We start from the raw sequence: 13,146 nt of genomic DNA, 5'->3' as shown, positions 1-13,146 counted from the left end.
CTAGAGGAAATCAACGCTGACACATTCTTCACTGATTCTCACCGTGATGCCGCACCACTCGCACCTCATCCCTGCCAGGACATCAGACGACCCGCATGATCGCCGGCAAACCTCACACCTCGCCGCTGATGCCAGGTTCCCCTCCCTCCAGTGGTGGTGGAACGTATCCTGGAGCAGAAAGAAAAGAAGACTTCAATCCACCGCTAAAAATAGTCCCCATCAGCTGCAGCTAATTGAGGAGGATGTCAAAATGAAATGTCATATTTGTGAGGAGGAAAGCACTAAAAAGAAAAGTGCACTGTGTGAATAGATGGGCTGAAACCCGACGACGGCTTCCCAGGGTTGTTGTCAGCCTGTCTGCCATCATCAGCTCTGCAGGAGATCAGCTTCATGCTTTTCACATTTTATCCAGGCTGTGAGCGATCGATGGGCTTTGATCGAGCTACACACACTGAACCGATGGCAGACATCCTCATTGAAGTGTCTTACAACGTCTTTGATTAAAGTCAGACTGACTGGACTTGATCAATATCACTACATCACAGAGCCCAGTTTCTATTGTAGACTAGCTGCACAGTGGGCACTACCTACATTTCAAACTATGGAATATTTGTTAGGTAGGAATTCCGTTATCAATTATTTTAGTTTTTGTTTTTTAAGGTGGAAATATCTACCATCTCATCTCGTGCACCTGGTATTCTCTGCAGTATTCACAGCAGTTTTTATCGCAAAGTCTACATTTGGTGACACTTCCCTCTTCTTTAGTGGAAAATACTGATGCATGAACTTTCTCAAGATCCTGCTCTTCAATTCAAGGAGTGACTGATAGTTTTCATTGTTGTCACAAAAAATGATGTCACAGATGCCGGAGGACAGCGCACCCCTGCCATGTGCCCGTCTTTTTTTGGTAACCTCGCATGCATGGCGAGGCCGGCACATCTGGGATGAAACGTGAGAGACAAGGTCATTGCAGCACGTTTCAGTGATCGCTCACTGCAGGAGCACAGAGATGGAGAACACTGATGCAGGACGCTTTGAAACGACCACCACGACTGCTTTATTTCCTGTTTGTGTTTTTAACTGAGTTAGACACAGTTTCAGGTTTGCACAAGCACCAACCAAAACCGCGAGATGAGTGGACGCTGAGGGTTCAGCTAGCGCCAGAGAGCAGCAGGTACTATATAAGAGAATAAATTCAGAGGCCTTGTGTTACTTCTAACAAAGTCAGTATTTTAAAAAGAAATACAATAAAATCTACAATAAAGTCTTCATAGCTATGGATGTGAGGGATCACAATAAACTATTAAACTACCTAAAGTAATTATTAAAGCGATCGATGTGCCACACGGCTCACTGGTGGATCACGTAGCTGGAGTCTAAACTACTTTCAGCAGTCATGTTTCACAGCTCGCTGAGCTCAGCTGCATCTTCCACCTATAGCGCCTGCCCTCTGGTGGTGTTTTTGTGCATTACAACATAACACACGGCCTTAACACAGCATCTCTGTGCTAGGTAAGAAGAGCCCGTTTGTTAACCAAACTGACTTAACTTCTCTGGTTCAGCCCTTTTATGATCCGACTGTGAATGTCACAAAGTAACTCCTCATCTTCAGTGACATTTCTGTGTCACTGTGTGCGAGTTTAGGCACAACATGAGGCAGTAGCGCCCCCATGAGGTCAGACAGAAAACTGTAGCATTGGCCTCCGTAGTTTGAGTCCAGCTTACTGTTGGAAACACTTTATATTTATACAGATATTTTTTAAAGCGAACCTGCTCCAGAATCCCGTCCAGGTGGCAGCTGCGACAGTCGGCACAGGTGAAGATGGCGCAGTCGGCGTGGACATGCAGCTCACACACTGAAACACACACACGCAAACACACACACGCTAATAAAAAAAAAATCACTAATGAGATTTAATCCACTGGTCTAATTGGTGATGGTGCTGGTCTGACCTTCGCAGCGCAGCGCCGTGCTTCCCTCTGTTTGTTTCCTGCAGACGCAGCAGAAACGTTTCTTCTGACCGGCCGGACCGAAGCAGTGAGCCACCGGCACCTGCAGGGGGCAGCAGTAATGTATGTTAACAAACAGACAAAGTAAACGCAACACTGAGCCTCCAGCCTATTGGCCGTCCATGAATGTAGAGCTTAATTAAAAAACAAAACCCCAAAAACAAAACAGCACATTGCTCCTGCTGCTCCAAACAGTCCGTAAATCTGTATTGCTCCTCTGATGAAAATAGTCCCCATCAAAATACAGCTGTTGGCTGCAGTTTTTATGTTGACTTACAGATATTGCTGTAAATATCATAGCTGTTATTTTTTGTTGTTGTAATTGCCATGTTTGATCCAATGACCTCTCCTCATTTCTTAAAAAGAAATGATTAAATGCATTTTATTGCTCTGTTTTTCCTTCACTTTAATGCTCCTCGCTCAGTGTCGCTTGTGTACTTTACTGTAATGACCCGGTGGAAATGTTTATAATGAATAAAGAGACCGTCAGGACAAAGGGATCTGTTATAGTTTTGCATTTTTCCAAATCCTTTATTTATAATGAGCCACCACTGAAGCAGCATGACAGGTTATGTAAGAAGATAACATTCAAACATGAGGGGCAGAGTCCTGTGAAGGCCTGCGGCTGCAACACATCCAACACCCCAGAAGTGAATGCAGCCGTATGGCAGCTCACAGTGTATTTACATTAAGTTTGAATTCTACTCCACGAATGTGCTGTAATCATTTACTTACACATTATCTTAATATTAGTGTGTGCACATTGATGTTTATATATTTCTTTTTTGGGGGGCTTTATTTAAACTTTTGCCCCTGAAAAGCCGTGGAGCTGGGAAGAGACGTCAGAGACATTAATGATAACTAATGCTTAACGGTGTCCCACAAGGCTCAGTTATGGGTTCAGTTGTTTTTCCAGTTTTTATATTGATGACACTGTTATGTAAAGTTATACGCAGATGATACCATGTTATTTTGTTATGCTAATTTAGATGATCTAAAACTTGTACCAAATGTACGTACAACCACATTTCTGTTACTCTCCTATGGCACATTTCTACTGTTCGAGATTTTATTATCGAGAGAAATACAAGTTCAGTTTTATGCAATAGCGCCTTTCTCAGGAAGAGAACCTCAAACAGAACCAGGACTGTTAGAAGGACAGTTTTACCCAAATATATAAGGTCATCCAGACCTTCATGTCTTTAAGACGTCCCTGTAGTAGTAACTAATTGACTTGTGTCAGATATCATAGATGAATATAACTGGTTATCATCTACATAGAAATATATAGTTTTCTAATACTATTACATTAGGGAAGCATGTATAAAGTAAAAAGTTTGGCTTCAGCACAGAACCTTTTGTGAGTGAGGAAATCTCTCAACAAAATTTGCATGCAAAATTCTGGGAAGTATCCCATAAATACAATTCAAACCAGTATAGTGCATTTCCTTTAATACTAATTGTGTATTCTAATTTCTTCATTAAAATGTTGTGACCAGTAACATCAAACACTGCACTGAGCACAGACACAAGTCGACTATCAGAGGCCATAAGAAGATCGTGATGATAATGTTGATGTTGACATTGCTGTTATTGATATTTTTGTTATTGTTGATATTATTGCTGTTATTGTTGGTGATATTGCTAATATTTTACTGTTTAGTTCAACACTTGTCATGTAGGAAACCTCTGAGGGGCCCTGCTGCCTTGACGTTTTGGTTTCTGTAATAATAATCTGGGAACTGTCCATCATAATTCGTGTGTTTCTGTAAGCTGAGTGTTTTGGTGTCTAACAAACCTCCAAACTGGACTTCCTGGATCACACTTCAGTGTGTCTAGTGAAAGTATGTTACCTGAAGCACCACACAGACCACACTCTGAGTTGTTGTTTTCCATTTGTGTTTTGTTTGCTTCTTTTTGTGCCGCGCTGTTTTTGTGCTTATAATGGAGCAGCTGCTTGTCAGGTCGGAGGGTAGAAATACTGAACGCTCTTTAGTTAAACCTGACCCAAGAGCTGCCTGAGCAATAATAAGGAGCCTGAGGATATTTCACATTAAAAGCAGGTGAGGAGAAAAGACCGCTGCTGCTGCCTGCTTGTGTTTATTGCCGGGCTATTGATCGGTGCAGCAGTTAGTCAAGCTCAGTGATCAGTGCTGTGCTGATCGATAAACATCGTGTCGGCGCGTGTGGAGCGTTTCAGCGAGGCGGCAAAAGTGAAGGAGACAATAAAAAGAAGGGCTGGAGAGCAAACTGTGAAGCTGGCAGAACAAAGCAGGTCTGCTGCTTTCATTTTATAACTTTGTTGGCTGATTATGTCTGGTTTGTTCTGCTGGGTAGAGTTTGTTCACTCACCCTGGGCCATTTCTATAATGTCACCTTCACTGGAAGCACAATTATCCACTTGTTTCAGTGCAATGAAGTCTCTGCAGCTTTTCATTTCTTATAATACAGAGCGATAAAGTTCACAGCAGAAGCTAAAGCCAGGCTCTGCTTTGGTTTCTAAACTGTTCTGTATCTACAATAAACAGACTCTTTGAGGGCTCTGAATGTCACTTAGATCCTGAGACAATGACAGGCATACTTAAAGAGTGGACAGGTGATCTGGTGGATTGTGAGAGATTCAGGTCCGGACTTGAAAATAAGCATTTTGTTTCAACCCTAACCCACATAAAATTGCCCCATAAAATTAACTCAAGGAATGCAAGCAGTTGGCACTATGACACCGTGTGGTGCTTGTGAATTTGGGTTGCGCAGGAGAACAACGTTGATGCTAGTTACGCTGCTTGGAGCAACTCACTTGGAGTTTTTTTCTTTAGTCCTGATTAAAAAGTTATGGTTGAAGAAACAAAGTTGGCTTTTACTCTTCTGCTTGTTGGTAAATGAGAACACTTTTTGTTTTGATCCAGATATACCTCTGTTTTTATTTTTAAGGATAATTAGCATAACAAGCTACCTGTTAGCTAAATGCTAACAGCTAGCTAAGTCCTGTTAGCCAAGTGTGTAAATTCTATTTGTTTTCTTTTAAGTGCTGTATTATTTTTTTATTTCTTTACTTGTGAGCTTAGAAGTACTTCCTTCGTTCCTACTCTAAGTACTAAGTAAGCTAGGAAGCAAGTTTAATGTACTGTACAAGCAGTCTTTGTATAAATTATATTGCAACCACGTTTTGTAGCAATGAGTTGCATTCTCGCAATTCAGTAAGTGCTGGATTCGTGTGGCTGCTGTTCACAATCGAGAAAATGTGAGTTAACACAAATGAAATTGTGTGAGTAAGACAAATTAATCCACCTGTGATGCAGGAAAGTTTCCAGCCTACTTACAAGTGAAACTGCATTGCTTCTGGACAGATTAGCTTATGAGCGCTCAATACAACACACTACCTGGACAGTACTGCTAACAATAAACACTATACACACACACACACACACACATACACACTCCACACACCTGAACTGAAGAGACTCTGAACCATAGAACTTGAGTGTGCGGACTGAAAAAACATGGACTGCTAGAAATCCTTATTGTGAAATATTAAATTACTGTTTATTTGTTAGTTTAAATAAATATTTGAACTTTTCTTTTAGCTGTGAACACAAAGCCAAAGATCCTAACTTACTCTACGCTGTAGTGGTTAAGTATACCGTGTAAACATCAGCTTATTAGTCTTATTGTGGCTTACAGTGTGATTTAGTCTCCTGTTTGCACAATTACATAAAAAGTCAATTCTCACTTAGAGGGATCCAATAAAGCCACTTTCGCAGCTGAACTTTGCAGGACACATTTGTGAGAATCAGACTGGAATATTCTCCAGTTTTCCTCACATGCAACAACGAGCAGGAAATAGTCCTCTTCAGATGCTTTCATGTTACTGGAAATATTCTGTGTGGTTTAGATGTGGGTGGATGCATGGGTGTAGTGTGCAGGCACATGGCGCCTACTTGCTAGAAGTAAATGCACCAGACTCTCAGCTGAGCACATCAGCATAATTGCATTTGGACCGGGGAGCTGGTCGGTTAAAGGCCGGCTGATGTCTGATCTGATTGTGTTTGCATCCTCGTTCTCTGACGGGTAATGCCTACAGAAGTTCAGCCCTGCAAGGTGTAAAAATAAGCCCCATCCCATCACGTCTGGGGATCCCTGCCTTCATCCCATTGGCTCCCGGATTGGGGTCCAGAGATTAAAGCAAAGGTGTTTCCTCACCTGCAGTGTTTAGTCTGTTTAAATCAGGTGCGAACCAAAACAACCACACTGAGACATTTTGGAGAAGATGGTCTCGGTGCGGTTCCAAACCGAACCAACTACCACGTGTATGTTACAGAAAACATCCTGTAGCAATGTTTGCTTTGTATTCTCAATGCAGGAAGGTTTTATAGATGTGCAAATGTCTGTACGGACTAGTAACTAGCAGTGAAATCAACGTAAATTCTCTGTTTTCTCACACAGCACCTTCCTCCTGTTTTTACTCTTGTTGCTCCCGCTCCAGACACATCGGACCAACATTGTCCCGTGTCTATAGTGACGCATTTTGGTTCATTTGGAGTTTGGAGCATGAGCGTATGTTGGATACCCACCTGGACCAGAGACGGAGTCATGGAGGAACACACCTTCCGCAGTGTCTTCAGGCATTTTTCATGACACATGAAGTTACACACTGAGGAGACAGAGGAGCACAGTCAGAGACCATTAACACTGTCGGGGTTTCTCGGCTTTCTGAGTTGTTCTTAAAGAGATGCTTTTTCTTATGATATTTTGCATTTATACGTGAATCTCTGCATCTCAGTTTACTCACAGTGTTTCTGTGGTAAACTGACCGTGTGTGCAGCAGGCATTAACACAAATACAGCCGTCGCACAAACAGGTAAAAAAAAACAAAAAGCACAGCATGAATTAAAAAGGTACAGATTCAAAGAGTTTCAGTGCAATTTTGCAAACCATCACTTTCACCTCGAGCACGATTTTCTTAATTCATTACAGCTGACGTTACCTCCAGCACTCCTCGGGGGGTTTTCAGAAAGCAGCTCAGACATTTCTGTTCCTCTGCCTGACGTTAAACTGGCGGCTTTTATTGAAACTATGATACGATACTGATGCTCACTGTCAGACAAAGCGGCACCGAACAAAAAACTGATTTTGTCTTCAGATTGTGACGCTTGGAGTGGGTAGAAAGTAAAAAAAAAAAAAAAAAATCAGCACAGTATCGTGATATTTTGTCATATTGTGTGGGTAGATGGACACCAAATGATAAAACTACAACCAAGAGGGCTCGTCTCATGCACCAGTGTCCTGAGATAGCCTTACGTCAAACTGCCACAACTGAAAAACCATCCAAAGCTGGACACGCTGAGCTCGACGAAGACAAGTCTGAATTCAGAGCAGCTAAAAACAGGACGGCGACCTCGGTCCTTCTATAAACTCGGTCTGTTTGTGCTTCACAATTTTTAAAGCAAAAAAAATAACTGACAGTATTGCAATCGTACAGTGATAATGTCCCATCGTGGGGTGTCTGGTGATTCCCATCAGTAAAAAGTTGATTTGGTTTTTTTACCCAGCTTAAATTTGTTTTTCAGGCCTCAAATAACCTCGTGGATATCTCCTGATGTTATGAAGTTATGAGAGCTCAAAAATGCAGAAAACAATTAAAAATCATCAAATCTGGACCCTCTGTGTCCCTCACAGGCCCGCGACTCTGAAAATACTCACAGTATGAGGGTAAACCTTTGCGTGGCTTTATTAAATAAGATATTGCACATAAAAAAAATCAGCTGATTCTGAGGAGGTCAGGTACTGACTTGGATTTGCCTCCAAATTCAGCCAAGTTAAACGGAGTTAAACAAAAGGAGAAACCTTCGATCTGTTCTTGCTGCTTTTACTTCCAATACTCCACCCGCCCATCCACCCCCCAGCCCTGCAGCACTCAGATAAGAACGCTTCCACTCGAGCGCCCGGTGGAAGAGAAGCGGCGTGGAGCCGTGACACTGTGAGAGCGAACAATAAAAACGTGTTTGGAAGAAGAAAGGAAGCTGTCAGCTGGATGACTGCTGGCTGCGTTTGCACCTCGTCTGCTCTGACTGTGTGTGCTGAAATGACATTTAGTGAGTGTGCGTGTTGTTGCCTGTTCTGTCACACTGTGGTAAACCTCAAATGTTCACTCTGGCCAGTTTGAACAATAAAAGCCTGCTGCAGGCAAGCACGTCTGTGCACACCAACATGCACAGAGAGGCAGACCGAGGCCAGAGGAGATCAGTCAGGTTTTTCCTGTCCAGGAGCTCCAGCCGGCGCGCCATTAACAGGCCCGATGAAGGCGGCTTCTCACAGCCGGTGACTCAGTAATGACTGATATCACAGCTAAAACTCAGAGCCAAGTTTAATGTGTTTGATGATGAGCAGTTTGAATGAATTTTTGATGATAATGTCAATCCAAACGTTCATACTTGAATCTTATCAGACAGTCGCTCTCTGCTTCCTGCAGCTTCACTGACGGATTTTAAATCAATCTAGAGTTTGAAATGTTGGACAGACACACAAAAAAAAAAACCTTCTGCAGCCTGAACGTTTCATCAGTGTCCTGCTCTTTTATAGCTTTTCTATCTTTTTCCAACAAACTAACATGGTAGCAGCCAAAAGGTCAAAGTTTAGGCCCCTGAATGCTGCGTGCAAACCTGCGTGTGACGTCATGGTGGCTGCAGCCGTCTTTTATAAGAAGTCGGTGCTCATGGCTCCTGGTGGTGCTGCCGCTGGAAACATATAAATTACAGCAGTGCGTGATAAGCACGTGCAGCAGCTCTGGTCACAAAAGAACAGCCGCCGTCGCGGCCCCGTGTTTTCACCGAGATACCAAAACAGGGTCTATTCTGATCTGTACTCCTGTCCCAGCAGTGGCCGTTCCCATTACACACAGTTTCTCATAATGAGCTCAGTGTATGTACAGTAATCCAGGCTGCCCTTTGTGCTCAGTGCTCACTTTGTTTTTTCTGCTTTTAGCTCACTCATTCAGCCACCTGCTGCAGTCACAGCCGTAAACGGACATATATGGTATATAACATGGATGTCGCCATTGTGACATCACCCTTCGGTTGGTGAAGTCCTGTTCTACAGCCATCTTGATGTTTTGAAACTGGTTGTGGCAAGCGAGGGGTAGATGTGACTGAGAAACCGAGTAAACCACACGCATCCTGCTCTCTGACTCTGATGGGACCCCACTTTACAAAATGAACTTCATGTTTTATTCAATAAAAGTTGAAAACAGTGACTGAGACAACAAACTCATCAGGAAAGAGTCCACTGAGGTTAAAGGTCAAAGGAGCCAAGCATCAATTTCCTTAAACGTCTACAGAGTTTTTTTTTTCCCAAACAGATACGAAGAGGTCCTCTACGTTTGTTTAAATTTTACTCAACTAAAATGTTATTTCATTTCAACTTTAATTATTTATAATGACCCTGGATGTGATAAGACCACTGGTTGTTATGGAAACGTGCATTCAGTGACTGGCTGGCGGCGACTCCTGGAGGTTGCTGGCCTGTGCTGGGTGAAGCTGGATGATTTGTGTGGTTGCCAACAGGTTTCACGTCCGTCTGCAAACGCTCGCCAACTACATGCCGAGCGGCAGTAAACAGAAATTAAAGTTGCGCCTCAGTGCTGAAGCCAACATGTTTGAAAAGGTGAGCTTTTATTCTGAAGGTAAACAGCCCGTGTTTCCTGTGTTCACAGTTTCCAGTTTCCTGCTCCTGAGCAGCTGGACAGTGTTTATGCACAGGTCCGTCAAACAGTGACTGCAGCAATATCGTCGCAACCAAAGCAATCACAGCCAGGCTTTGGACCAACTGGTCGGAGAATACATGTTTTTCCCTAGCAACAGGTGGTTGCCAAGGGGTCACTGATTGGTCTGCAGCCCTGTGTGACTGAGGCTTCAGCCATCAACCACTCCACCGCTCTCCAAGCTTATGTGACTGACGTCTTATTCACTCGATTGCACGCCATCACTGTGATTGTCACGCAGCCCCGCCCCCTCCTGGCTGGCCATTAAAACAAATGCAGGTTTAAGAAGTCATCTCCAAGGTGCCGCTGTAGCTCACCTGATTGACCTCGTGACCTTGTGACCTCTATACTAAAGCCTATGGAGGTCAGAGTCCACTCGTTCACCTGTTAAATAAAGGTAAAGCTTTAGCGTTTCTTTTTAAAATACTGTCAGTGGCGGCCGGACAGCTCAGTAGCACAGGGTGCTGCCCCTTACCAGGTTTCTTGAAGCTGGCCATTCAGAAGACAGGAAAGGGCCTTAAAGAGACAGGATCTAAAATAGCATGTTTGAGTGCGAGTTTGGGATAAATAGGGATTATTTTGAACTGTGGATCATGTAAAGCTACATAGAAAAACTAAACAGAGCCAGACGGGAGCAGCGTTCCAGTTGTTCCAGCTGCTGCAGACGCTGCAGATGCTGGTACTTTACACTCCAGGAACTCTTTATGCTGGGGGTTGACTGTGTTTTATAAGCCTGTCACAAATTTCTTTGTAAAATTTAAAGTGACACGATGAGAGCGCCTGCTGAACGAATGAAGGCAAGTCAACAGGGTCATTGCAGAGGTACACAGATGTGTGAAGGAACCTTCGAGGCAGCGCCTGAGTGAATCTGCTCCCATGACTGAAGCTTCGGAAACATGAAAATGGGCTTTTAACAACGCGGCGGCGGACGAGGCAATTTGATGACATCACTGCTTTGTGTTAATCCAAGTGACGGCTTAAAGAAGAAACGTTACGTAAGCGAGCAGAAGCGCTGCTGCACATTTTAATGCATCTGATGCTGCTTGTGATGAAGAGGATGGTCTCTGCTCTCACTCACACACAGACGCACAAATACACACACACACTCACACTCCTCCAACAACCAACATCCCTGCCAGTCTCCTGTTGCCATGACAACCACAGGAAGTAAATCACGACTTGACTGAAGCTCCAATTGTGGCACAGACACTTTACGCCTCCTTTAGACATGCACACACACTTACGTGCACACACATACACACTATGCAAAACCAGTGTGTTACTGGGCAGACTGAAGTGTGTTGGTGTGCTGGATGTACTCTCTCTGATTCTCCTCCCAATTCATGATTAAGATGTGTCGAAAGGAAAGGAAAAGAGGAGGCAAGGAGAAGGAAAGGAGGAGGCAAATGAACAGGAAAGTTAAAAAGGGAACACATGGGCCCTTGTCTGTGTTGGTTAACTGCAGATGTTGCATGTTTTGGTGCATGCAGACAGACTTTTAGTGCAACCACACATTATCCTGTAAAAGTTTCCAGCTGCAGCCTGACGTCGGTCTGGGATCCAGCCAGCCTGGGATCCAGCCTGGCCTCCTCAGGCGGATCAGCTCCGTGTCCGGGGCAGGTATCGGTGTAAGTCGGGTTCAGGTCGTGCGTCATGTTGTTAAACACACCTCAGCTCAGGCTTGGTTCGGTTCCCGCGGGGAGAACCGGATGTGCGCTTGCGAAGCTCACGAGCTGAACTTTGATCTCGTGCATAAGTAATGACCCCGATAAATAAATAAAGCATCTGTCTTACCTTCACACAAGAAGCCGATGATCCCCCAGATGAAGTCGCTGCAGCTGTGGCAGAAGGTGGGTTTGGTCAGGGTGACTTTCTTGAAGCAGTGACCCGGTGCAGAGCTCTGGTACTTAGACCGGAGTCCGGGAGACTGCTGCGCCCTCTTCTTCCCGGCCAGCGGGCTCGCTGTCCGGCTCTCTGCGGCATCAGGGTCCGCCGGTCTGGGCCGGCCGGAGTCCGCCATGTCCTCCTGCCCGCCCTCTTATAAAAACTTCCCAACAGCAGGACAACAAAACGGGTTTCAACAGCAGTAACCCCTGGTGCCAAAAGGGCTGGATTTGTAGGAAGTAGTTCACCCGTAGTGAAGAGACATCCCACCGGGCCGAACACAGCGGCGCAGCCCGGCAAAGGGCGCCGTGCTCGGTGTGTGTCCTGGACTTTCCCCCTCGCTCTGGAATATAATTATTCAGGTCTTAAAACACACAACAGGCCACCAGTTCACGGCTCTGTGATCCAAACGAGGTCAGTTTATGGCGATTGTGACGTCGGTGTCGCCCCGTGGAGGGTCGGTCATCGCACCGGCTGGAGCCAGCGGTGCTGCCCGGCGGAAAGGGCGCCGAGGTCGGTGTGCTGCCTGCGAATCCCGCCTCCCAGACTCATTAAAAAACAAACTCCCTGGACATTTATCGACCAGCCACTCTCCCAAAATACACGACAGCTGTTCCAGTGAGAGATTAATGTTGGATTTTCGATCCTTTTCGACGGCGTCTGCTGCTCTCGATGCCCGCGATCAGAAAGACCCTCCGCCCGGAGACAGCGGTGCCACCCAGCGGCGCAGCGCGGAGGACAGGGCGCCCTGCTCGGCCACTTCCCCGAAGCTCCCTGCTAAGGAAGGTGGATGAATAAATGATGAAATATCGATCGTGCAGAACTGGATGCCGAGTGTGTCCGCAGCAGCGTGAAGTCTGTGAAATGGATGGGTGATCTTTTCAGTCTCAGCGATCACTCAGCCAGCCAAAAACAGCCGGTCCAAGCCCGCAGAAAGACACGACAAATCGGTCGAAAAGAAGTCCAAAAGGCGCCTCAGTACTGGAGACCGACGATAATCAACAAGTGTGAAGTCCCCCTGACGGGGGGGCTGCTTTCATTTCGGGTTTCTTCTTCCTTTTCCGAGGCTGATTCTTCTTCCGCGTCAGTCTCCAACACTGATTTACTCCTCCTCCCTGCGCTTCATCCCCTTCCCTAGTCTCCTTCGCTTCCTCCCTATCTCCTCATCACCGAGGCTCTTCCACGTCTCACTGAATGACGGTTTCCTAAACGCATTTATTTCTTATTGCATTTCCTTCCTCCTGTTGTTTTTTTCCTTCCTCTTTTTCTTTACTCTCTTCCTCAGTCTTTCACGTTGAGTAGTTCATGAGAACGAAACATGCGAAGTGAAAGTCTGTGATCAAATTTCGGCCTCAGTGTCTCCTCACTGAAGGCTTGATTCGGAAACATCCGATTTGATGTGGTGCAAAAGTTTTAAAGTTAAAGTAAAGAAGCTGCAGGGTGAACACAAAAGTCAAGATTTAGAGAATCACGGAAAATATTATAGAACAAAATAA

General features: G+C 44.9%; 1 protein-coding gene across 1 annotated transcript in view; it reads right to left on the bottom strand.

Moving 5' to 3' along the window:
- Window positions 1-13,146, bottom strand: part of dgkq (diacylglycerol kinase theta) — a 37,838-nt gene extending 24,692 nt beyond the window's left edge. The window contains exons 1-5 of the mRNA XM_003447645.5: window positions 11,561-13,146; window positions 6,582-6,661; window positions 1,954-2,053; window positions 1,771-1,856; window positions 43-168 (exon numbers count right to left, since the gene is read on the bottom strand). Coding sequence (XP_003447693.1) covers window positions 43-168; window positions 1,771-1,856; window positions 1,954-2,053; window positions 6,582-6,661; window positions 11,561-11,786 — 618 coding nt within the window. The 5' untranslated portion in view covers window positions 11,787-13,146. The remainder of the gene's footprint in view (window positions 1-42; window positions 169-1,770; window positions 1,857-1,953; window positions 2,054-6,581; window positions 6,662-11,560) is intronic.

This window comes from Oreochromis niloticus, linkage group LG2 (genome assembly GCF_001858045.2).
Source record: "Oreochromis niloticus isolate F11D_XX linkage group LG2, O_niloticus_UMD_NMBU, whole genome shotgun sequence".
Taxonomy (NCBI): Eukaryota; Metazoa; Chordata; class Actinopteri; order Cichliformes; family Cichlidae; genus Oreochromis; species Oreochromis niloticus.
This window is presented reverse-complemented; position numbering and strand designations above follow the sequence as displayed.